The sequence below is a fragment of the Pteropus vampyrus genome, unplaced genomic scaffold, assembly GCF_000151845.1.
Source record: "Pteropus vampyrus isolate Shadow unplaced genomic scaffold, Pvam_2.0 Scaffold55, whole genome shotgun sequence".
Lineage (NCBI taxonomy): Eukaryota > Metazoa > Chordata > Mammalia > Chiroptera > Pteropodidae > Pteropus > Pteropus vampyrus.
This window is the reverse complement of record NW_011888836.1, coordinates 1,655,707-1,680,736: the sequence shown is the minus strand read 5'-3', so window position 1 is coordinate 1,680,736 and position 25,030 is coordinate 1,655,707. Positions and strand designations below refer to the sequence as shown.

Here is a 25,030-nt window from a genome sequence, read left to right as displayed (position 1 = left end):
AGGAACTGAGTACACAGGCTGAAACAGTAGGTCTTCAATAAACATCGAGTCCAACTTAATGAATTAATGATTATATCTGTCTGTCTATCTGTCTGTCTCTCCTCCCATTTACAAACTCTTTGAAGAATGAATCTGCACTTGATCTGTTCTCCCTCACTCAACCCACCACTATCTGGTTTTTACTTTCAGAACTACTCAAAAATAATTTCTCTGTGATGGCCAGCAGATTTTTATCCCCCAACTCCAGTGGACTTTTTCAGTGCTTATTTTATTTCATTGTTCTGCGGCATTTAACATGCTTTACCAGGCCCTCCTTCCTCTGACCTTCCTCTTCTCTTGGATTCAGAGATAGAATGCTGCAGATTCTCACAGGACAACTTCGAATGATCTTTCCTAGGCTCTCAATCTCCATTTTCTTGTATTGCTTTTGTTAATGTTAGGAATTTTCCAAGAACTCATCCTTGCCTTTTCTCTTCTCACACCTCCAATTTCCATGGGGCAAGCTCACTCACAACCAGGGCTTCAACTCTTATCCAGGCATCGACGTAAAAGGCAAGCCTGTGTCTCAGACCTCTCTGGAGTCCTAGGCTTATAATGACTACTGCTTATTTGACATTCTCGACATTGCTGCCTCCATATCCCATCGGCCACATTATAGTCAACATCGATATGACCACTAGACCTGTCCCTCCTCCAATGTCCCCTACACAGGATGCACTATTCATCACATTTCTTAGACCGGAAGCCTGTGAGTCATCCTCCTTTACCTCTGCTATCCAGTCAAACAGGCTGATTCTATCTTGTCAATATCTGCATTCTACTCCCTTAGCTTTCTCTCTAATGCCACTGTCTTAGTAAAGATCCCTCAGACCATCATCCTTTCATTTTTAGATAATTAAAATAATATACCACTTGATTTCCCTGTCTCCAGTCAATTCCCCTTTCAATCCATACTTCCTCTAGAAAAATTTTTATAAAATGCAAATAGATTATGTCATTCTTTGCTTCATTAGCTTCCAAAACCTATTGCATAAAGTCCAAACTCCATGGAAGGGTATAATGACCCCTGTTGGTTTCGGCTCAAGTCTATTTTTCTGGCTACATCTCCTACCTCTTGTCTAATTATGACTGTGCTCCAATCTTGTTAAACTACTAACCTTTTCCCTAATAGGCCATGCTTTTTCTTGTTTTTTTGTTTTGTTTTGTTTTGTTTTTGTTTTTGTTTTTGTTTGTTTGTTTTTTGTTTTTTTTCCTCCCTTCTCTAGACAGCTAGCCCTTTCCCCTTTTCTTTCTTTAAGGATCCACTCAAGTTTCCCTCTTCCATGAAGCCTTCCCTGAAATCCTCATGACTCCTTGTGCATAATTCTCTAAAAGCCACTCTTCACACTGTATTATAACCATCTATACTTCTTTTCTCCCCCAGATGAAAGTGAATGAATTGAGGACATTAATGCCAGCCATCTCTTATTCACCAATGCATCTTCAATGTCAAGCATAAAACCTGAATCATGAAAATGTTTAGCAACTGAATGTATCAACTTATAAATGCCTCCTCAGAAGGAACAACTTATAATTGCCTCCTCAGATTCCTTCTGTGCCCTCTTCATGGCGCCAAAGAGATGTGGTCAAGACAAGAGCTTTTTTTAAATTGAGAGATAATTAACATAAAACATTTTATTAGTTTCATGTGTAAAATATAATGATTCAATATTTGTATGTATTGCAAAATGGTCATCACAATAAGTCTAGTAAACATCCATCTCCTCATGGTTAGTTTTTTTCTTATGATGAGAACTTTTAAGATCTACTCTGTTAGCAATTTTCAAATATGCAATACAGTATTATTAATGGACAAGAGCTTTTGTACACTATGAATGAGTTAGGATGATATGCATTTTCAAACTTGATTCTAACCGGAATCATGATTCTCAAAGTGAGAAGAAAACACGTAGAATATTACAAAATATTAGTGTCTAAAAAATGATGGGCTTCTCAAGACTGATAGTTTATTTAATTGTATTTGTTGCAATGTAATCTGCCTAATTTCATATGTTGATCATCAATAATTAAACCAATGAGAAATGAGGTCTTCTCACATTTGTTTTTGAGGGTTTTTGATAGACTATAGGAACCATGGCAAAAAGCAGTACAAAAATAGTAACAGCATAGAGAAAAATCATGCTAAATATGCACCTACTTAAAAATTAGCATTCAGTAAACGAGTAACATATAAGAAAGTAAACATGCTATTCCTGTATAGATGGAAGAATTTATTTAGTGTCTATTTAATTTTTTTAACCTGAATGACTGCACATTCAATTTGTGTTAAATGTTTAGAAATGGAGGTACTATTGTTGTTTTAGAACAATTCAAAGAAGCAAAAAGCACAGTCAAAAAGTAAGCAGCAAGGGACTGAGCTTGCAAAGCAGATGTTTTACCATTTGCTGAATTTCCAATAATAAATATCACCTTTTAAGTTGAGAAAAAAATAACATTGTTCTTTACCGGTAACTTTTTGCAAATTGAGCAAATGAATAAAACATCTCTAACTTTGGGGATGCCCAAATGTCAGAAATGAAAAGTATGCAACTTTATTTTAAAATACTCATTGTCATCTCTACTGATAACTCCATTTTCTGGTCCACTGGGACTATTCTTTACTTAATACTGAAGTAGATTTGGAAGTGTGTTCTCCTTCTTGGAAAACTCGAACAATATCTATTTAACAGATGGTGTCTCTATAGTCTACCTTAGAAAGCCTTCTAAGATATCTTTATCTAAACGATTTATGAAGTACCTTCCTCTTTGAGAGTTCTTCTTTGTATTTGATGCTGTGTTGCTTTTTAATATCAAGAATTCCTTAACTCCAAAAGGGGTCTTTCTTCTGATAAGATAAATTTACTTCAAATTCCATGGAGTTTTTGTGTAAAATCTATGAAATATAGCTGGTCATTTTTTTCTATTTTTCTAGAAATTGGGTCATTTAAAGAATCAAGGACAAATAGATAATTGATGATATCAGGAAGCTGCCTCCTAATATTTTGTCTATTTATCATTATACTATCACATATTTTCATTATTTTTTATCAACTCAAATAGCCAAATTTAGTTTCGATTTTGCCGGCCATGTTGTATGAATTTGACGTGGTTTCTAAGTTGTGTTAACAGGCATATGCTTTGCATTATTTTTCAAAAATGGCTATGCTTACCATAATTGTTCAAAAAAATGATATCAGGTGATACCCATTCTCGTAACTTATTACTGACTTATTAAAACAGCATCATATTTGAAGTTACCACCAGGGTGCAGTCATGATGCAAATAATTTTCTCCTCAAAAGAAGCTAAATAGACTATAGGACAATTTTATTCCACAATCTTGGCCCTATTAGCTGTGTGTTCTATTGAGTAACTCAGTCCAAACTAACTTAGATTAAGCGTTAGAACATTCATTCAGTTATATAATGAAATGTGAGTCATTTAAGCTGTGTGTGTGTGTGTGTGCGTGTGTTGATCCACAAATACATAGTAGAGCCATTTCAATAAAGCAATAAGGGTAAGTAGAATCATAGACACAAAATTAGAAAGAAACTTAGGAATGATCCACCCAAACTCTTCATGAATCTCTTACCAACATCCTGTACAGGTGATAGCTCAACTACTGTACAATTTTACTAACATAATCTCATTCTTTCCAGTCCTGGAGAGGTTTCCTTGTTAGGAATTTATCTCTTATCCTGAGCAAAAACTTACCTCTGTAACATTCATCTTCTTTAATCAACTTTGCCCAACCAAAACGTCAGGATCCTGAAAGTCCTTGTTTTAATGAGAAATATTTTTGTCTACAATATTTTTTTTCTAAATACTTTGGATCCAATCATGATTAGTAAAATAAGATGGAGGTAGATTGAAAGGATCAAAGACCTAATACCAATCTCCCATAGTTGAGAGATACACCATAAACAAGAAAGTGTGGGATGTATTGTCTAATCCAGCAGGCAGGACATAGAATCTGAGCAGAATGAATGAATTATACCAAGAAGTCAGAGCTAGGATTTCCATGATTTTCTTGGTGTCTTAAGCATATGTTTTATCTAATGATGCATTTACTTAGACTAGCATTGGACCGTGAATGTGGTGATATTTATGACTATGTTGGCAAAGGTTATATCCCAATTTTGAAAAGGCACTACTTTTTCAAATATAGATTTCCTTAGGGTAGTATTTGTGTTCTTTGAAATGATGAGGAGCCTAAAAATTTTCCCCAATACTTTGAGCTCTGTCTATTAATTATCTTTGACTTCACTTTCTCATAGAAAATATTTTTCTACTTTCTCATAGCTATCAGACACATTAACAAGCTGTGAATCAGTTGGGGCAAATTAACTCCACTAATAAAGGAAGTTTTCTTATAACCCTGATGACTAGTGTTTCCTGCCAAAGATGTCATTGCCTTAAAATTTTTTTCAATTGTTGAAAAATATTTTATTAAGCAAGAAACTGAACACAGTATCAAAGTGACTAGCACTTTGATTTGAAAGAATGGTTAGGATGATGGGAGACTGGAAAGAATCCATGAAGAAACATGAGTTCTTGTCCTGCCTCTGTCTTTAACTCTTTGGTCACATAGAATCCATGCTATACAGGAAACTAAAGAGGTACTTGGTTTAACACAAGCCAATTTAGTTTTTTTTTTCCTTAGCTATAAAGCGTCTTTAATTAAAGAAGCCAGTATCTGCAGGATCATAGCAATAGCATTTAAGAAACAGTATAAATTTTCCCCCAAGAAGCAATAATAGAGGTAATGACATCTGTAAGGAGACCAGACACTTTCTTGCATCCACTTTTTTTTTCTTTTTCTTTTTTTTGGTATTCATCATTAGGCTTTAAAAGATATAAAAAGAGAATACAAACAACAGCATTTAAGAGGGAAGTTGTTCAGGTAGTAAGTTGCCCAGCTGTCTGAGATGAATGCTAAGGTTGGAAAGGAGAAGAGACAGGAGCTTAGGCTGTTTATACATCTTTAGATTAATATAGATTTTTGTTTTCTATTAACTATACTAATTGTCGGGAAACGCACATAATACGTTGTTACCAGACAAAAAAATGAAGTTGAAAGTAGATAGTGACTGGGAGCCATGTGTCTTTATGTTGGCAACAATCATATATCATAGAATAATGGGTTGGTAGAGACGTGGGAAGGTGTTGGGCATACGTATATATGTCAAAGTAGAACTTTTTTTGATTATTGGCATTGGGAGCTGGAAGACTGCTCTTATATAAAAATTTGCTTGATAAATAAAAACCTATCTTATCTCACAACTTTAAGCCAAAAGCCAAGTAATGAAATTATGTAAAAATTTATTTTTTTATAAGTTAGCAAATATTGACCCTTACTATGTACGATGGCATTGTGCCAAAGCATCATTCATGAATGGATACATATTAGAATTTGGAAATGGAATAATTCTTTAAATTCCTCCATAATGGAAAGATTCTTCTTAGTTAAGTAGTCAACAATGTCCTGAGAAACATCAACTACATACATGGTTTTAAGAATAATAACTAAAATTCATAAATACTTGAGAAAATAAAGTCATCAGCTATTACAACCTCCATACTTTAAAATTTGTGGTTGCAAGACTTACCTTATAATAGATAATCATGAAAAAATTAAATAATATTCTATCTAATTTCCTCTTGCATAGAATGATAATGAAAAGGAAATGATTGAAATGAAAGTGAAAAAGCTAAATGTATTAATTTATTTTAATTCATTTAATATCAATCAATTCAAAGACCATAAAGTATTACTGCAAATAGATTTTCTTAAAAGTGGAAATAAAAACAAGAAATAAAGGTGAAGCCATTAGTCAAAATTTCTTACCTGAAGTTGCTTTTTGTTCTCTTTTCTTCTCCACTCTCCCTGAAATGAGAAGTGGCAGATCAGTTGCAGTGTGGGACCATGGGAATATAATGAAAGCAAGATGAAAGCCCAGATTATGGCAATTTCTAAACATAATCACTACTTCAGCCACATCCAGCATGCTTCTAGATATGATTGGGCACAGTTGAAAGGGATGGAAAATGCTCCCAAATCAATTTATGGAAGTCAAAAATAAGTGACTAGAGATTCAACATGCTGTTAGGGTTTTAAAAAATCTTGTTAATAAGAGTCACTTATTCAAAAATAAACCTACAAGGTGCAAATCCCCATAAGACAAACTTTGGGAGAAGCACCTGAATAAGATAGTGGCCTCTTACAACCTACTTGAGAAGATAAAGGACAGACAATACAACATGAAATGAGTTGTGCCCCCAAAAGGTACAGAATGCCTAATGATGAGAGGATGAAGAAATTATTTTAAGAAATGAAGTGGTGCCCACAAAATTATGGAGAAAGTGGTATTTAATTTGAACCTGGAGAGATACATGTGAATTTGGGAATTTGAAATAGAGAAAGGAATGATTCTTGGCAAAGGAAATAGTATGAGCTTTGTATAACAAGGCTATTTGAGCAAAACGAATCATGTATAGAGCTCAGTTTAGGAACCCGAATGAACACTAGTAGCTTTGCATAGGAAGAGGGCTCTCCTAGAGGTTGAGCAAGAGGTGTAGACTAAGTACGGCAGTGAGAGTGGAAAGGAGTGAAGTGATGAATGCAAGAGAGAGTGAGAAGGCAGAACTTATAGGGTCCAGGGATGTACCAAATGTGAAATGCAAGGGAGCAGGAAAAGTGAAGATGAATGGTTATCTAGGTGTCTTTGGTGTGGAGATGTAATATAGGGGAACAGTAAAATGTGATGGAGCATGGGAATGACAAGTTCTGTTCTGGACTTACTGCGTCTGAAGTGCTACAGGGACATAGAATTTGGGTGAGAGGTTAGAACTGAAATTACAGGTGCAGAAAATGCCCATCTTGAGAAGACAGGTGGAGCTGAGGGGGGCAGGGAATGGAATGTAAAGGCAGACAACACAGAGGGTTGGGCTGAGGATATTGTCCAAGAAAACAAAAATGCTACTTTTGTTTGTGATATAGGACCATGAGAAGTCAGATGAAACAGCAGAGATTCATGGAGTACAAAGTCATGTACTACAAATAAAATTTTTGGAAGTATGGGGGGTACCAACAGCATCCAATGCTGCCAAATTCACTCGATTGTTGCTAGATTGTGAGAGCGCAGTTTTAGCAGAGAGTGGGCGGAAAACTCAAAAGAGGCAGTTAGGCCTGAAGATCAGTGAGCAATGAGGAACATGAGGCTGATGAACGGCTTCTTGCTCATGAAATCTGACAGCATGCAAAAGCGTGAGATGGGACAATAGCTTGAATAGGAGCAAAAATCAAGGTTTCTGCTAGCCTATGGGACACTCCAGTATGTTTATAGGCTTAGATAGGTAGCTTTGCACCAAGGCAATGGTGTGTGTAAATACCAGTGATGAAGTGACAGCCTTCATTTTGTGATGGGTAAGTGAAGGCCACCCTTCCAGTCATCACTGTCCTGTTGGCTATCATTTCACAGACAGAACTCATTATTGAGAGTTTATGCAATACATGGAAGCTGTATATAAACTTTAAGTTTTTTCACTAGCTCTTCATGTCTTTAAAAATCCTAAAATATAAAGTGGAAAATACACAATCTTTCCCTTGTGCAGCTGCCAAAAGTGTAGAATTCATTTAACTGGCATCTTGATTAATGGCACACTCTATTTATTTGGGTGATTTCCAGAGGACTTGTTGGATGCAATTTATTTCAACTATTCAAAAAGATAAATAGCATGAATAGTCCATTTAAAGGCTTCATTCATTACCAAGTGTGATGGGGCACCTCCTCTTTTAAGTTTTTTGAATTGGGAAACCATTGTTTACTATTATACATTTTTATATACAAGAAGCCTCAAACATTTTCATGGATTTTAAAAAATGTTATTCAAGTCCTGAATTATAAAATGTTTAAATAAAAACATCTATTTGGAGAGTCTTTAACTTGCAAAGGAATGAGTCAGGTAGATAATGAATGTATTGGAGATAAATAATATGGTGTGATAGTCGGTCTTCAAAGTGACTCTAGTGACCTTCCTTTTCTTCCTTCTGGTATTCTTGTCCCCGCCTGCACTGAATTAGACTGACTTGTGTAACCAATAGGATTTTGCAGAAATGATGACGTGTGATTTCCGAGATCGGGCCTTAAAAATCTCTGTGGCTTCCACCTTGCTCTCATGGATCACTCCCTCTGAGGGAATCCAGATTACATGTTGTGAGGACACTTAAGCAACCTGATGGAGAGGCCCGAGTAGCAAAGAACTGAGGCCTTCTGTCAATAGCCGATAAGGAACTAAGACCTCCTACTAATAGGCATCAACTTGCCAGGCATCTGTGCAGCCCATCCTCCAGCCTCAGTCAGACCTTCAGATGGCTATAGCTCTGGCTGACACCTTGACTGCAATTGCATGGGAGACCTTGAACTGGAACCATTCAGTTAGCCACTCCAAAGCTTCCCACAGAAACTGTGAGATGACAAATGTTCATTGTTGTTTTCAGCAGCGAAGTTTTGGGTAAATTGTTATACAGTAATAAATAATCAATACTTATTAGATAATTTTTTTTATGAAGGCTTTGGTTAATTTATCACTTAATATAATACAACTAGTGATGCTAATTGCATCAAATTAATTGGTTTCCTTGACTTTCTCACCTGTAAAGTGGGATCAGATATGCTTATTTGCAATACTATGAGGATTAAATAATTCCATATAAAAATAATTCCATAAATAATTCCAAAAGCCAGCAAGAAATGGAGGAAAGTCACACAAAATATTGGTGTTTGATGTTTCAGAAGGGAGGCTAGAAGGCATTGCTGATAATATTTTTTTTCACCGAGACCTTAAACAGTTCTTTGCCCCTGTGTTATATAAAAGGGCTCTGTAAACTGTAGAGAGTTAAATAAATGTTATTTATTAGTTTTATTATGCTATTAGTTCTGTTGTAGGAATTCATTTCAATTTCTATACTTAGCTACATATACACTAAATTTCAAATCAGAAAAATGAAAACTAGTTAAATAAGAAAATATTAAAATGGTTGAGGGACACAGAGATTGCACTGTTTAACTGGAGATGACAGCTCTAGGTTTCTTTTTTTAGTCTCTTTATCTTGCTCCCTATGTGTGATCTCCTCTCTCATTCTCTCGGTGTTCACCTTCATGGAAAGAGACAATTAAGATACTTCTGTCTCTAGCTCTAAAATCTATTTAGGTTTCAGGTCCACTGGAAATCTCTGTCTGTATTTTCTTCTGTACTACAACACATGTCCTTAAATTAAATCATTATATTCTCCTATAAAACTGTTTGTCTTCCTAGCTGCTCAGGTACCCAAACATGAAACCTAAGAATCATCAGTTCCTTCCCTTTCACTCAAACTCCACATCTACTCTGATCCTCAGACCATTACATTCTCTCTCTATAGGAACTTTCAGAGCTATCTTCTTCTCTCTCACTGCCATTGCCCTAGGTCATGAATTTGATATTTCTTCCTGGGGTTATTTTCTACAGGCTCCTAACTGATTTCATTGGTTTTATGGATGGTTTTTCTATCCTTAAAGTCTGATCTCTACTAAAGATTAAAATCCACATTCCCTAATATGAAGTTTGGCTAAAACCTGCCTATCTTCTGATACCTCAAGCACCATACAGAACACTTGCCAATTATGCCAGGAATTAGACTTCCCTCCCTGTTCATGCTGTCTCTGTTTCCTGGAATGTCATGCCATGTTGTTCTTGCCCATGAAAAAAACCTTACTCATCCTTCAGAGCTGAGCTCAGATGCCAGCCCTTCTGTGAAGCTTTTGCATTGTGCCACCTCCCCCAACTCCTGACTCCCTGCAGAATTAATCTGTGCTTCTATAGCCTTTTATTTATATCTTTGCCATGGTACGAACTCCAGTGTTTGGTTCATAATGAGATGCAGGTTAGTTTCCCTAACTGGACTGTGGTCTCCTCAAGGGCAAAGGGCATATCCTTTCCCCTCTCTCCTGCTGCCTCATGGTGCCTTGAACATAGGTGCTTGGAATGGAGAGGACGAAGAGTTATGTAATATCCCAAACCTCCATAAAATGCTAGAGAAAATGAAGTAAGTTTTAGTACTGCTACCACTGAGTGGAGGTACAATCAAGAACAGAGCTTTCACCAGGTATTTACATTACAACTGACAATCTAGAAAGCTATTATATTAGAAAAGTGGGTAATAAAATAACAGAGAGGCTTTCAGAATAATGAACATACATTTTGCCCTAGTGGTGTTTTATTTTAGCACAGATTGTAGTTTAAACACAAAACATTAAAGAATAGTGTGCAGTTTACTTCTGTTTAAACCTGGATGCAACACTCAACCTGTGAGGAAAAAAAATGGACCATGATCTCATAAAAATGGAATCTGCAGGGTAAAACTTTTCTTCTGAGAAAATGTCTTTAATTGAACATTAAATTCTACATCGCATGACTATTTATTTATACAAACTGAGTCTTGATATTTTAAAAAGCTACTTTAGACTTGAGTTCTTGACATTGTTCCATGGAGAAACATTAAATATATATCAATTTATAGCACATTTTAGTACTTCAGTGAGAAAGTAGTCCCTTCATCACAGTGATTATTTCTGGTCTTTTAAAACCACAGGCACATAAATGGCAATCCAATATGTCTCACCAATAATGAGCGGGGCATTTGTATCACAACCTGGTATCTTATGTCACTTCTAATAAAAAGAAAATTTTGTGTGTACATATATATGAATTTATATGTATATGTACACACATCTAAAGTGTATATGCACAAATCTGTGTATATATGTATGTATATGCATGTATACACATACATATACTTGCACTACACACACGTATGTGTGATATATGTATATATACTGTATTTTTATACTCGGATATAATCTAATCTCCAAAATATACTCTTCCTTCTACCTGCTTCCATTTTTGTATAATAAAGTCTGTCATGGAATCTTATCAAGCTTCCCTCACTGCACTCCCAATTTTTCAGTGGCCAATTCTGAGTTTGCGTTCACTCACAGGCATTTTATCTGCCCTGCTCTGAGAGGTATTATTAATCACATCCTGTTGCTAGGATACCTGAGAATGTTCATTTATGTCCGACGTTTCTTTGGCAAAACACACTGTAAAGAAGGCATAGAATCATGAGAGAGAAAATTACTGTGCAAATGTACTTATTTAAAAAAATAGGCGGGATGGAGGAGAGTAACGTAACTGCCAGATAATATAAAGCTAACTCCCATGAATTTTTTAATGTCGTTTTTTGTTTCAACTAGATTTGAATTGAAAAACGCTGGCAATACTTTTGGATAATGAGAATCTGTATTATGTCTACACTTCTGAGTCAACGTGAAAAAGTGGAAAGAAGTAGAAATTTAGAGAGGAAGGGTCTTTAAGATATACTCCCTTCAAATGCCTCAGTTACAGATAGGGCAATCAGGTTACGGTGCTAGCTGATTTGCAGGGTCAACCTAAAACTAAAGGCACCATTATTGCCATGTTTAGCTGTTTTAATGTAAGACTTATAAGAAAAGTAGTCTTGGTAATTACATTATAAAGTAGTCTTGGTAATTACTCTTATTACATTTTGGTAATAAGAGACAATATGTCTTTACCCATATCTTAAAAATCATTGTTGCTTTGGGTATTAAGATACAAAAGATTCCTGCTTATCAATTGTAAAGATAGAATGTGAATATATAAAATCCACCTAAATGCAAGGTTGTCTTAGTCAATCTCTTCCCACAGGAAATAGCATGATCTAGTAAAAGGAACATGGATTTTAGAATTAGCTGGACTGACTTCCCATCGTAACCGCAGGTACCTATGAGCTACGTTACCCTGGGAACAAAGCATAGAATATCTTTTTATTAGATGTTCTTTTTTGCTCCTACTCTTCTCTCTCTCGTGTTTGTAGGCGTGAGTGCATGCACACACACAATACATATATACACAAAATATCTGTTTATCTATCTAATATTTCAACTGAAAAAAATTTGAGTTTTTCTTTAATTCTTGTTTCTAAGTGATGTTAGCAATGTGCTATTATAATCATGCTAATAACGGTAGCTAATGTTTATTGAATAATGTCTATGTGCTCATCATTGTTATCAGATATTATATGGATTAATTCATTTTATTCTCACAGTGTTATGAGACTTTACAAACAATATACCCATTTTCAGGTAAGAAAACTTGATACAAATTAGTTAAAAATATTGCCAAATCACCAAACTACAAATTAGTTAAAAATATTGCCAAATCATCAGCCTCCAGATTTTGAGGGCTACCTGAATAAATTAATCTGTTAAAAACATTTTAGTAGACTTTTCCTTTTCAATTATTTGTTATTTATAAAATTATTTGTTTGAATGAATTAACTGCTTATTCAGTTAACATGTAAATGCCTAACACAATGTTTTAGGAGTAGAATGACAAAAAGACCTGTAGACTTTGAATTTTTTTGATAGCTCACTATTTATTTAGTACCTATTATAAATTAGGCACTTTAATGACACTTAAATATTATTTAATTTAATCTTCACAATAACTCCATGGAGTAGCTAATAATTACTTCAATTTTTCTAGTGGAAAAGAGTCTCAGAAATTTTTCCTAATAGGCACAAGGTTCCAGTTAGTGATTGGGAGGATTGGAATCTGTACCCAGAGAGTTTTATCCTTTCTGAGCTTACTGGTTACAGTGGTTAAGGCAGCTCTGCAGAGTGCTGAAGAGTTTGGTTTGCAGCTCTGCCACTTAATCAGTGTGGGATATTGAGCACATCAGTTAACTTCTCTAAATCACATATTTATCTGAAAGGGGGATAATACTAGTTCCTACTTCATAGGTCATTGCGAGGGTTAAATAAAATGATATGTTTAATAATAATCTTAAGTGATCAAGTGCCTGATCCAGTCACATTTTTAATGCTGTCACATCAGTCCGGGGACACAGCAATGTAGTGTATTGCTTGGTGCTTCCCTTTATGAACATTTCATGTCACGTGGTCCCTAGTAACACAGAATAATTATTAATATTCTCAAGGTCAATAGCTTCATTTACACAAATATTATAAAGTTTAGCCTTTGAGAATTTCTTGATATCTTTATCATGACTCCTCTTTCTTGCCTTCCCTTAGAATTTCTAAGGAAGAACTAGAGTTCCATTTTAATGAATTCTTTTCCTCTCCTCTTCATGTCATAACTCTTTTCAAATACAAATTGGTTTAATGAAACACAAATTGACATTGCAAAACTCTCCCCAATTATGAGCTAAGATGACACGATTTTAGAATCTAGAGTTTGTGGTTCAAATCCCCACACATATTTTGTAGTGAGCAACAGCTATTGGAATAGTCTGACGCTATCTAAAAAAAAAAGGGAGAGTTTTTCTAAAAATCGGAAAACTTCATTGCCAGAAGTTACTTCTTGCAATAAATAGTAGCACCTTGAACAAATAACTTCCAAGATCCAATAATTTCTTCAGTTAGATAGGTAAAAACTACCTTTTAATAATACCAAAGAAAACTGTACAATAACAAGGATATGAGAGGACTTTACTGCACTGTAGGGCAGGAACAGAGAAGCTTAACTAGGCCAATTAAAGACTAACTAGTCTAAAATGGTCTACATAAAACTATAGAAAATGCAGAGTTTCTATTTAGTCAATAGTATGAAAAGGCAGAGGAGTTGATTTTATTATTTATGCCTGAATTTGTGCCAATGTTGACATGGCACTGGCCTCAGCAGACACTGCATGATGGGCCTCTCACTGCCTTCCTGTGAGTTTAGATAAACTCCACTTGCTTGTCTGTCAGTTTCTGTTTGGTTGATAGGTTGCTAGGATGTTCGGGCAAAGAGAGCCATTATGAGCACACTGAGTGCTGTGAGCACCGGACAGTGTGTACTGAGCAATGGAAACTGGCCCTTCAGAAACATATCGATGTAGTAGCTCTGAGCCTCTGAGGTTGGCCATCTGCCTTGGCAGAGCTGACACTCCATCTGTACTCCCCAGCCCTGGGGTCTGCCATTGTCATAGTGTGTAGAAAGCCTGAGAAGATCTGAATGCTCAAAGATTTTTCTTGGGCTGACCCCTTTGTAAAAAGGTAGTAAGGTCAATATGAGAAACAATAGTTTTTTGTTGTCTTGGAAATTCTCAAATACAGAATTTCTTCCCACTTAGACCCACCTGACAAGCTCATAATTCATGTGAGAAGTAATCGTTCCTTTCAGATTTCCAACACTGGCCTGGGTGAATTAAATCTTAGAGTAAACCTTTTGATATTCAATCTCATTCTAAGGCAGTCATTGGTTGGTAGAGAAGTTCTTTGGAAGGCCTTTAGATGTTGAAGTCGGATTGGCAAAAACAACAGCAAAACTAAACAACAACAACTACAACAAAAATCAGTGATTGCCAGGTCTTAAATATCTCTGCAAAGTGAGAATGCTAGTTTTATTGGTATACGCATCAGCTACTGACCAAAGGAGGGGTGTGTGCATTTGTACCTTTTTTTGTGCAATTACATATTTCTAGTAAGTTAGGTGCGAATAATTATTTTTAAATGACATAAAATTCTAAATATCTTTGGTATGTTCATTATATAAAAGTAACAGGAATAAATTATTTTGTAAAATGATCTTTTCATAATATGTTCATTCATTCCTGTGCTAGAATAAAAATGACCATACATTAAGAAGTGGTATTGAATTCTCTTCCATTGAAACTGTCCAGGTCGTAGTAAATTGCTTAACTCAGAATATGCTAGATATGCCAGTTTCCAGGCTTGGGCCTTGAAAATAAGGCAGTTCTACTTGAATCTTTTAAGACTTGCTCTGGGAGAAGCAAGCCACTATTAAGAAGTCAGACTACCCTGAGACCACCATGCAGGGGGGAAGCTCAAGCTACCCACCCATGGAGGCCACATAGAAAGAGAGCTGCATGAACCATATATGACCAGCTACTAGCTGTTCCTACCATCCCAACCCAGGTTCTAGACATGTGTGAATGAAGAAACTATCCTGGAAGTGCATCCTCCAGCTCTAGTAACCTCAGTGGACAACACGTTGATTAGAGACAAACTGCCCAGTTGAACTCTTTCCAAATTCCTAACCCACAAAACCTCAAGCAAAACAAATGTTTTATATCATTAAATTTTGTTGCATTTCGTTACACAGCAATGCAGTAAAAACAACTCTTTTTCTTTTTCCATAGTGAGAATATTTCTTGATATGCCTATTGTTATATACCAATATATATTGACATTTTCACCTTAACGCACAGCTCACCTAGATTCCTTTTTCCTAAGATGGTTTGCTCAACTAAACCTATAAATATATTTTACTATTCAGCATTTTAGCATCTAACCTTATTCATTTTCATGAAAAAGGATAAAATCTGTTATTGCTAGGAGTGTGGTTAGTCTATGTACAATCTATGTAGATTAATAAATATTTTGATTTTATCTAAGTATTACAATATTACCCTATGTCCAGATTATCAATCAAAAGTAAAGTGGAGACTTGCCAGATTATCTAGCAATTTAGAATTTGTAAACCGTCATATGAGCACTAATTTGAAACAACATTTAAATATTCTCCCAGGCTTCAAAAACTTTTATCGTTTATGGTTAGAATTATATAGAAACCCTCTGAACTGAAACACTGGAAGGATTCAACCACAATTTCTGCTAAATAATCTAAAATTATCTTCTTTTCCCTTGGTAGATTTGCTTTGAGAGGATGAATTAGTAGAATCTATATTGAATTAAGAGCTTTAACATTATTTAGGGTTAATTTTCTGTATGAAGGCAAGAAGAGTCAACATTTCATTAAGAAAGGTAATGATATGAGTCCTGTCGGAATCTATGCTTGTGAAGTCAGAGCTTGTTCACTTTAAACAGCAATTTATTTGGCTAACAGACACACGATCCTGCCCAGCTTTTCATCTGGAGAAAAGGACCATAATTCATTGCTCCCTTTCCCATGCTCTTAATCATCACCTCATTAGCTCATGGAGAAAGCTGGTGGAGGCCAGAGGTGAGCTTAATTTTATTCTTTGAGATGTCAGCATAGTTTCATTCATGCTAGCCCCGAGTTTTCCTTTTTTATCTTTAAAAAATCCTCATCCTACTCATCTTTTCCTTCACATTGACCCACATCAAAGGATTGGGCCTCAGACATTCAGGGAAGCTCATATTCCACAGGCCGAAGGAAAAAAAAAAAAAAAAAACAAAGAAAGTGTGCTTATATCAGTGAATATTGATTTATTGTTTTCAGGGGTTGCAGTGTACTTTGTAATCTTATAAAACTATCCTCTGTAAACTTGTTTGACTACCTAAGTTTATTAGAAAACTTGTTAATTATCTAGTACATTTTGTGTGTAGGGGAAGCAGCTCACCAACACTTGCACACTTAGGAGAAAGCAAAAGAGAGCAAACATTTCGAGTGCCTGTTACATGACAGGCAGACAGCTAGGCATTTTATAAAGCTACTGTAAAGAGTAAACAAGAAATTCACAGTCAAAGGAAGAGCTGTAAAGAAGAGTCTGTAGACTGGCTCAATGAATGTGGCCTCCAGCAGGGACTAGAAAAGGTGCTCTACCTAATAATAGAGGCAGTGGGAGACACTCCAGGAGGGAAAGGAAATAAATGTCATCTGAACACCTAAGGCAATAAGCTATTTTTCTGGCAAAATCTTTTACTGGTGTTTAGCGTGAGATGCTGATTTCAGAAAAAGCAAGCCAGGTGCTGATACAGTGCAGACAGTGGCTCTTTCTGACTCAGCCCACACAGAAAGGCAGGAAGTGGAGCACAAGCAGTGGATGGGTACAGGTGAGCACAGGAAAAGAGTGGAACATTGAGAAGGTCTTCCAAACTTCTTCTACCACTGGAAGCTTAGATTTGCACAAGACTAAGAATCTGGCATTCCCAGGGGAGGGAAGTAGCTATCTAGTTTTACTGACTATGGCAGACATAGCTGCCCTGAGTGCCTACCCTGAAGTCATTTCTCCTCTTGTCCCATGCTGGTACCCAACCTTCCTCTCACATGACATGGACGAAACATGACTGACATAAACTGGTCATCGTGGTCTCATTCTTCTTGCTTTAGGTGGTTGTTGACATTTCTGGCCAATGACATGTGAGATGAATTCTGTTGAAAATTTCATTAAAAGGTTTTTCTTGCCAATATAAAGAGACAGTCGGGAGAAAACACCTCCTTTTCTTTCAGTAGATGTTGTCACTTCCGGGTACGATGCTTGGAAAAGGGGACAAAACCAACACACTGCAAGGAGAACTGAAGGGACCACACCCCAGGATGATGTCATTGAGGCTCTGAACTAATGTACCATGGAACCGTCCCACCTCAGAATTTCTTGGTATGGGTTATTTAACCCTCTTTGTTGTTGTTGAAGTGACAGATTTTAGTTACTTGCAACTTAAAGCATCATATATTCTACATAGGCCAACCACCAAATAATATTTACTCTATCTTAAAAAACCTGATAATGTGGACTCAAAAACATGGCATAGATTATAGAGGCTCAGTTCATTCCTTTGGTGACCAAATCAAAGTTGCAACGGTAATAAGGAGCAGCAGCAAGGAAAAATACCTGGGATCTAGAGGAACAAGCCATACAATTAGGGAGAAGTCCAGGAAATAGCCCTGCAAAGGCAGAAGGTAAGATGGAGCAAGGACACGGGGCTGCCTGGTCTCGAGCTGCTGAATGAAACAGAGGCTGCAGCAGTGGCAGCGACAGAAGCCTCTTAAAGGGGCCGCATCTGCGAGTGGATTTTCATGGTGACACACCTGCTCGCTTTGAGCACCAGGGGCAATTTGGCTGCATGCAGGGGGCACCAGGGACTTACAGGGAGACATTGTTGAAGTGAGGGCCGAGGCGAGACTCGCTCTATACAGAAGTGTTCCCTGTTGAGCACTCCCCGCTCCCAGTGCTCGACACTTACTTCACAAATCCACACTAATAAGACTGGGAGACTTAGGAGCTTTGCTTAGTACATAGAAACAGACATAGAAATGCAGCCGACATGGGAAGACAAAGAAGCAGAAACCATATGAGAGAAGAGAACAGAGATCCAGATATAATAGAGCCAAGTAATCTAATAGATGCAGAGTTCAAAACACTGGTTATAAAGATGCTCAATGATCTTTTGAGAAGTGTAGAGAACTTCAACAAAGAGATAAAAAACATAAAAATGGAAATGGAAATTACAAAAGGGAACCAGTCTGAAATGAAGAACACATTATCTGAGATGAGAAGTATATTAAATGGAATAAACAAAATGAATAAAAAAAGCGATCAAATGCCTTATCTAGAGGATGAGAATGCCAAGGACACTCAATCAGAATGGCAAGAAAAAAGATGCCAAGAATATAAAAATAATTTAAGGAAGATATGGGACATTATTAAGGGTCCAAATATCTGTCTGATCGGTGTAAATGAAGAAAAACAAAATGTTGAAGAGCTGTTTGAAGAAATAATGATGGAAAACTTCCCTAACCTTGTGAAGGAAATGGACATAATACCCCAGAAAGCTCAGAGAATTCCAAAAATCAGGAATCCAAAGAGGCCCACACCAAGACACATCATAATTAAAAAGCCAAAGGTTAAATACAAAGAGAGAATATTAAAAGCATCAAGAGAAAAAATGATAGCTACTTATAAGGGAATACCCATAAGACTGGCAGCTGATTTCTCAAAAGAAACTATGCAGGACAGAAGGGTTTGGCAGAAAATATTTGACAGGACGAAGACCCAGGATCTACAACCAAGAATACTTTATCCTGCAAAGCTATCATTTTGAGTTGAAGGACAGCTAAAGAGCTTTCCAGACAAAATAAGCTAAAGGAATTTATTACCACCAAGCCAGTATTACAGGAAATGTTAGAGAGACTTCTTTAAGAAGAAAAAAACATGTAGTAAAAACAGGAATAAAGAATGGTAACAACTACATTCCCATCAATAAGTACCTCAAATGGAAAATAATTAAGTGCTACAACCAAATGATAGAGTAGCTGAATGGATAAGAAAACAAGAACCCTACATATGCTGCCTACAAGAGATTTACTTCAGATTAAAAGACACACACAGACTAAAAGGAAGGGGATGGAAAAATATATTGCTTTGATGAACCTAGAAGGTATTTAAGTCAGACAGAGAAAGATAAACACTATTTGATTTCACTTATATGCAGAATCTAATGAATAAAAAAACCAAACTAATCAAAAACAGACTCACAAATATAGTGGACAATTTGGTGATGGACAGAGGGGAGGGAGGTTTGGGGGGCTGGGAGAATGGGGGTGAAGGACTAAAGAAGTACAAATTAGTAGCTGATGGATGGTCACGGGGATGTGGAGCATGGCATAGCATTAAGATGTTGGCTAGGTGGAGGGTCAGAGGACAGAGGGAATATTGAGGAGATCGTTTTATGAACTATATAGATGTTTAACCAATGTAGTGTATACTTAAAACTAATAAAAATAAAGATAAACAAAAGAAGAAAACAAACCTGATAATGCTATATAATTATTTAGCTAAAGATTCTATGCTAAACAATCTAGAAATAAAACCTGAAAAAAAAGGTATTGCCTTTAAGATAGTCCTAGGAACTGTGGGACTGAGATTATTTCCCAGCCAGGGGATGCACTTTGGAGAGTGCACTTTGTCCTCTTCCAGAAACATTGCATCCACATAGGGTAAGGAGGATCAAGGTATTTGCCTTACCTAGACCATGCGCCACATACTTGCGGGGCCGGAATTCTCTGGGGAAACATCCCTGAGGCCTTGCTGGGTCTGCATGGGCCTTCTTCTCAGATCAGATCTCTGGGGGAGATCTCCACTTGGTGCACTATTGGGGCAATACTGCAGGGTGTTTAAAGGATGCTTTGGGCTTTGATGTGTATGCAGACTGGTCCCAGTGCATGTGCATGAGGCCCCTCAAAATGCTGGAGGGGTTGTGGTAGAGGAGTTGTAAAGAAGAAAGAAAGAAAAGGGCACTTACACTGGTTCTCTTGCCCCAGGTCCAGCAATTATAGGGGCAGATTTGCCAAGAAAACACCACCAAGGGCAGTTCCTGTAAGAAAGCAAGGAAAGGATGGGCACCCATACATTGCCCCACTGAATTCTCACAACAGTCCAAGGAAAGGAAGGGGGAGGTATTTTATCCACACAAAATGTAAGTTCAGAAAGGTTAACTCACTGAAGATTACTCAGTATAAGTGTTAGATCCTGAATTTAATCCAGGACTTTCAAAGATCACATTGTTTACCATATATGCTCCCTTAGATTTTCTGTGACATCTGCTTAATTTCTGTATGAAATTGAGACACAGAGTGATTTAATTTATCCTTTTTATTTGTTCAGTTTCCAATTTCCTATCTGAAAAATACTTATCAATGCTTACTTTAAGGGGTAAAATACAAATTTATTTATATATTAAAAAATTGAAAAAATTTTAATAAATACTATACTGGTATAAAGTAAATAAAGTGGGACAGGGTTAGCCTTTCCTCCTCGCATGATATAGAATGTAGATGATCCATTGTCATTTGTATAAAATGTTCTCTGAAGTCTTTTGAAAATGGGTCAATTTTATTCTTTTTTCTTTGTTGTGCAAAATATGTTTTTTTTTCCCCATAAAATTACCTGAACTGGCTGCTTTCATAGCCCCAATCTGTCACTTTGATTTTAAATTCCTCAATGCACTATTTGCTACATATTTAAAAAAAAGTTATGAGGTGATTTGCATATTATGTTTTATTTTTTAAATTTCAATTCTGTCCTCTAATTGAACCAATTCTAGTTAAATCTGGGTTAGAGTGGTAGAGGGAAGGCCAGGAGGGTTGTAGACCTTCATAACATTTCTTTTCATCTTACCTGGGGATAGGTCTGGAAGGAGATGTCAATCTCACATGTGTACAACCTACATATATTCTCAGGGACACCTAAGAGACTTACCTCAGAATCCGAATATCTATTATATATATATTATATATATAATATATATTATATATAATACATATTTATATGTTATATACAATATATAATTTTTATGTTATATATAATATATAATAAATAATATATAATATATAATTCTGGGATATATTTATATATATCCCAGAATCCTTAATATCCCTCCCTACCATGGTGGGACTGGGTTGCTGTCTGTCTTTCAACAATATCTACCCATCTGGTTGCCACCATGATTAACATAGGCACAGCACTTTGTTCCCTATGATTCAGAGCAGTGACATTTTTGTAGTGGAAAGTACTATTTGAGCTTTAAACAAAATGGCAAAAAGCTAACTTCAGCTTAAAGTAGTTCAAGATCTAGATTTTGTTCTTGGCACCCAAATGGTGCTTCCATTGATGGGTGAACTATTCATCTAATAACTGTGGTTGGTGCATATTTTAATTTTTTTGGCATTTCAGAAATATTTGACAGAATTGCATATGACACCATAAACATTTGAAAGAAGTGTGAAATGTAGAGTTTTCTTTTGTTAAATTGATCATGCCTCTGCTGGTGATGTGCACATTCATTTTTTGCCTAGTCCCTAGAGACTCTCACTTAATCTCATATTCAATAGGACACTGCTCAGGGTGACATTGGCTCTAGTGGGTACATGCTTCACCCTACAATGCACACATAGTTTGAAATAGATTGCCAGCAGCTCAGGGCAGGAGGCAAACAGGCCAGACCTACTAGGCTATTTGCTATCTCAAACATTTCAAGTATCACATACTACCTTCTTAGCAGGACACAAAGGAATACATAACCCCTGGCAAGATGCTTAGTTTTGGTGCATACAAATAAGTGCTTTAATGTATAAACTTGAAAGGGGAGAAAGAAGAGTCGCCACCTGGAGCTTTTCTTCCTGTGCTTTAGTGACAGAAAACTCTTCAATAAACATCTTAATAATTTACCTTTAAGGCTGGATAATTCTATATAACGGCATTAAAATATGTACATATTAAGGAATCTTGCTGGGTAAAGAATACCTCACAGCCGGCTACATTTAGTCTGGTATTGGTCTGCTTTTAAAAGAATGCAAGAGTCTTTGGGGTATGTTTTTCCAATGCTAGAAAACCAAAAATTTTAGGACTGACTTATTTTTGTCATTCTGGTATCTTTTGTAGCCACTGTGTAAAAATAAATGCGTTTGAAAAAGACTAATGTAGCAAGAAAGTTTGCTATTCAAAACAAAACAAATGGCAGCTACTTTTTTCCTTCTAGAAGAGTGGCAGGATGCCATATCTAGGGAAACTGGTTGTTTAGGAATTCTCTGGTGCCTTAAAAATCCATTTTGGTTATGAAAAAGAGACTTCTGGGATAGTTCACTTGAGAAACTATGGAGAAAAGGAAAGGCAGATTTTTCTGTAATGAAATAAGAGGACTGTGCAATTGTTCACTAATTTTTTTTTTGAGAGGTTAAATAACCCTGAAAAAAATAAAGGGAAAAAATGGTCTAAAAAGAGAGGGGCAGAGTGAATATATGAATGGTTATCAGCTGGAACCGAAGGAAGAATGCAACCAATAAGAAATTTCCTTTCTAGAAAATGGCCAACAAATGTTTGGTACCACAATAACCACTTTCAATATTAAGTTGTTTGCAATTCTAGGCTGTGCTGAACCCTAAATGTATTAACTTCCCAAATCAACAAAAATTGGTAAGCAGAATTGTGTTGTGTGAGGATAGCAAAAGGTTATGAACCATATTTGAACTGATATGGGCTGGGAACGTGTTTTGTTCTAGGAGATAAAACATGAAGTAGGATCAAGAATTTGCGTGAGCAGAAAATGGATAGATGATGACCAGAAGAAATGATAAGTTCCCCGAGAGATGGAGTAGAGATCATGGGACTTTACACAGGATGAAGGAAGAGTCCATTTATTTGGATATTTAAAAAATGGGTGACTCAAGAGGGTAGAAGATTTATTGGATCCAAGTAACAAAATCAAAAGGAACAAAATGTGTTGTAAGAACAATATTATTCATTTGTGTGTTTTGATTTGATTTTGAAAGGTTCATTTTTCCTCCAAAAATACCTTCTTTTTTACTTAAAAAATCTAGTATCTGTTTGTTTTGTATTTGTTTGATTTGATGGTTTAACTTTGCCAATGTTTGGTCAAAATATTCTAGAAACTTTGAGACATCAGATTATAAATGCTGACTTAGTAATGAATGATTCACACTGAAAAATTAAGGCTGGACAATGAAGAGCAGACGAGGAGCAGGCACCTGGAGGTCAGGTATATCCGGGCACACAAGGCAGCTTCCTAGCAGGAATGGAAAACCCTACAAATCAGAATGGAAGTACTGGGGGTTGGGGGCTCTAAAAGATGAGGAAATGAATCATGCCAAAGTAAAGAGAGGGCCTGCATTTGGATCTTTTCTCTATTTAACAGTTATGTGATCTGGGCCAATTCCTTTTTTCTCTGTGTTTTCATTTCATGTTCAAGATGGACATAATAGTGAACTACTATAGTTATTATAAAAATGAAAAGCAACATCGAATATTATACTCTCAATAAATGCCAAATCTAAATTCACAACTTTCGGGTTAGCATGTCTGTTTTACACAGAAGGTCCTGGGTTCATGTCCCAGGTGGAGCCATGGACCATACCCCAGATACGCCAGGACCCCTGGGTGCACCAGGCCCCCTGAGTGCACCAGGGGTGCCAGGCCCCGGGTGCATTCCTCCAGTGTGTGGGAGGATACTCCCTGCCTTCAGAAATCCATTTCTTAAGGGGAAATGTCAACTTCCATAGGTTAGGGGAGGAAGCGAGACAGGAACTAAAGGGGAGGGGGTGGAATTCACAACTTCCAAGATACAATGAAATCAAAATCAACATGAGTCTTTAAACCTATCAGGATCACACTATCCCCCAAATACCTAAATTATTCACATACCTTTTATGTATTATTCCATGAAGTGCCTTATTTATTATTTATTTATTTTTTTTAATGAAGTGGCTTAACTACTTGGTGATATTTTACATAAAATTTCGCATAAATCTAGTCATCTTTTTTCCACTAATTATGTCTCATTATATATTCCAAATTATTTGAATTTCTTATGTGTATTTATTTGGTTATTAAAAAGATAATTAAGTCATTTCTAAAAAGATTAACTAAATAGGTCTTATTAAACTTTGTAAATATCATGACTTACATGAAATTACCACGTTCAGTAAATATCTTCAAGTCCTACTAATGATTATTTCTAACCAAGCCTTACATTTCTGTTTCATGTGTATGGTCTCATTTGGTCTTGATCCCTCTGGTTTTATTTTTTTGTTAAGAAAGAATTATCTATGTTCAAAAAAATAAATTTAGGTAGTAATGACAATTTTCTATTTGCTTCCTTGAAAGTAAAGTGGTGCCATTTATCATCATACCGCCCAATCAATATTTTCATAGTTAAAACAAAATTTCAAATTCACACACTCACTTATGGGAATGTCTCTAGTTGGTTATTTGGCTAGTAAACTGTACTGACACTTTACTACAACAGACTTTTTTTTTTAAATCCATTCAGTTCGATTTTGTTTAAAAGATTAAGCATCTCTTTGGAGAGCAAAATACCTAGATCAAAACTGATGCTACATTAAATTTATAGGGCAAAGCTTTCTGGTTTGGTAGTTATGCTTTAATAATATTTTGTGGCAGGAGCAACACACTAATGCTTAACATTTTCCCCCTCTTTAAAAATTTAAAAAGAAAGAGAAAGAAAGAAAAGGAAGGAAAAATAAAAAGCTTTCCTGTGACAGGGTCAAAAGAATTCAACTACTACCTCAACTCTGTCACTTTCAATGGAGGAACAGTACCCAATGTATTTCTTTTTCATTTATCTATTTTTATAAAGTGGATTGTTTGTTTCTAGTCTTAGTCCCCATCTGAATTTTTTCTATAGGCTCAATGCACCCCTTTATAAAAGGAGAATTTAAAAAGGAAT

The 25,030-nt window shown here is 36.1% G+C and overlaps 1 protein-coding gene across 2 annotated transcripts in view; it reads right to left on the bottom strand.

The window, feature by feature from the left end:
- CHST9 (carbohydrate sulfotransferase 9) overlaps positions 1–25,030 on the bottom strand; it is a 199,228-nt gene that overhangs the window by 117,803 nt on the left and 56,395 nt on the right. For both annotated transcript variants that reach the window (XM_011360394.1, XM_011360393.1), the window contains exon 2: positions 5,887–5,925. Coding sequence is in view for 1 of the 2 variants with exons in the window: in XM_011360393.1 (XP_011358695.1) it covers positions 5,887–5,925 (39 nt within the window). In the remaining variant the exon portion in view is untranslated. The remainder of the gene's footprint in view (positions 1–5,886; positions 5,926–25,030) is intronic.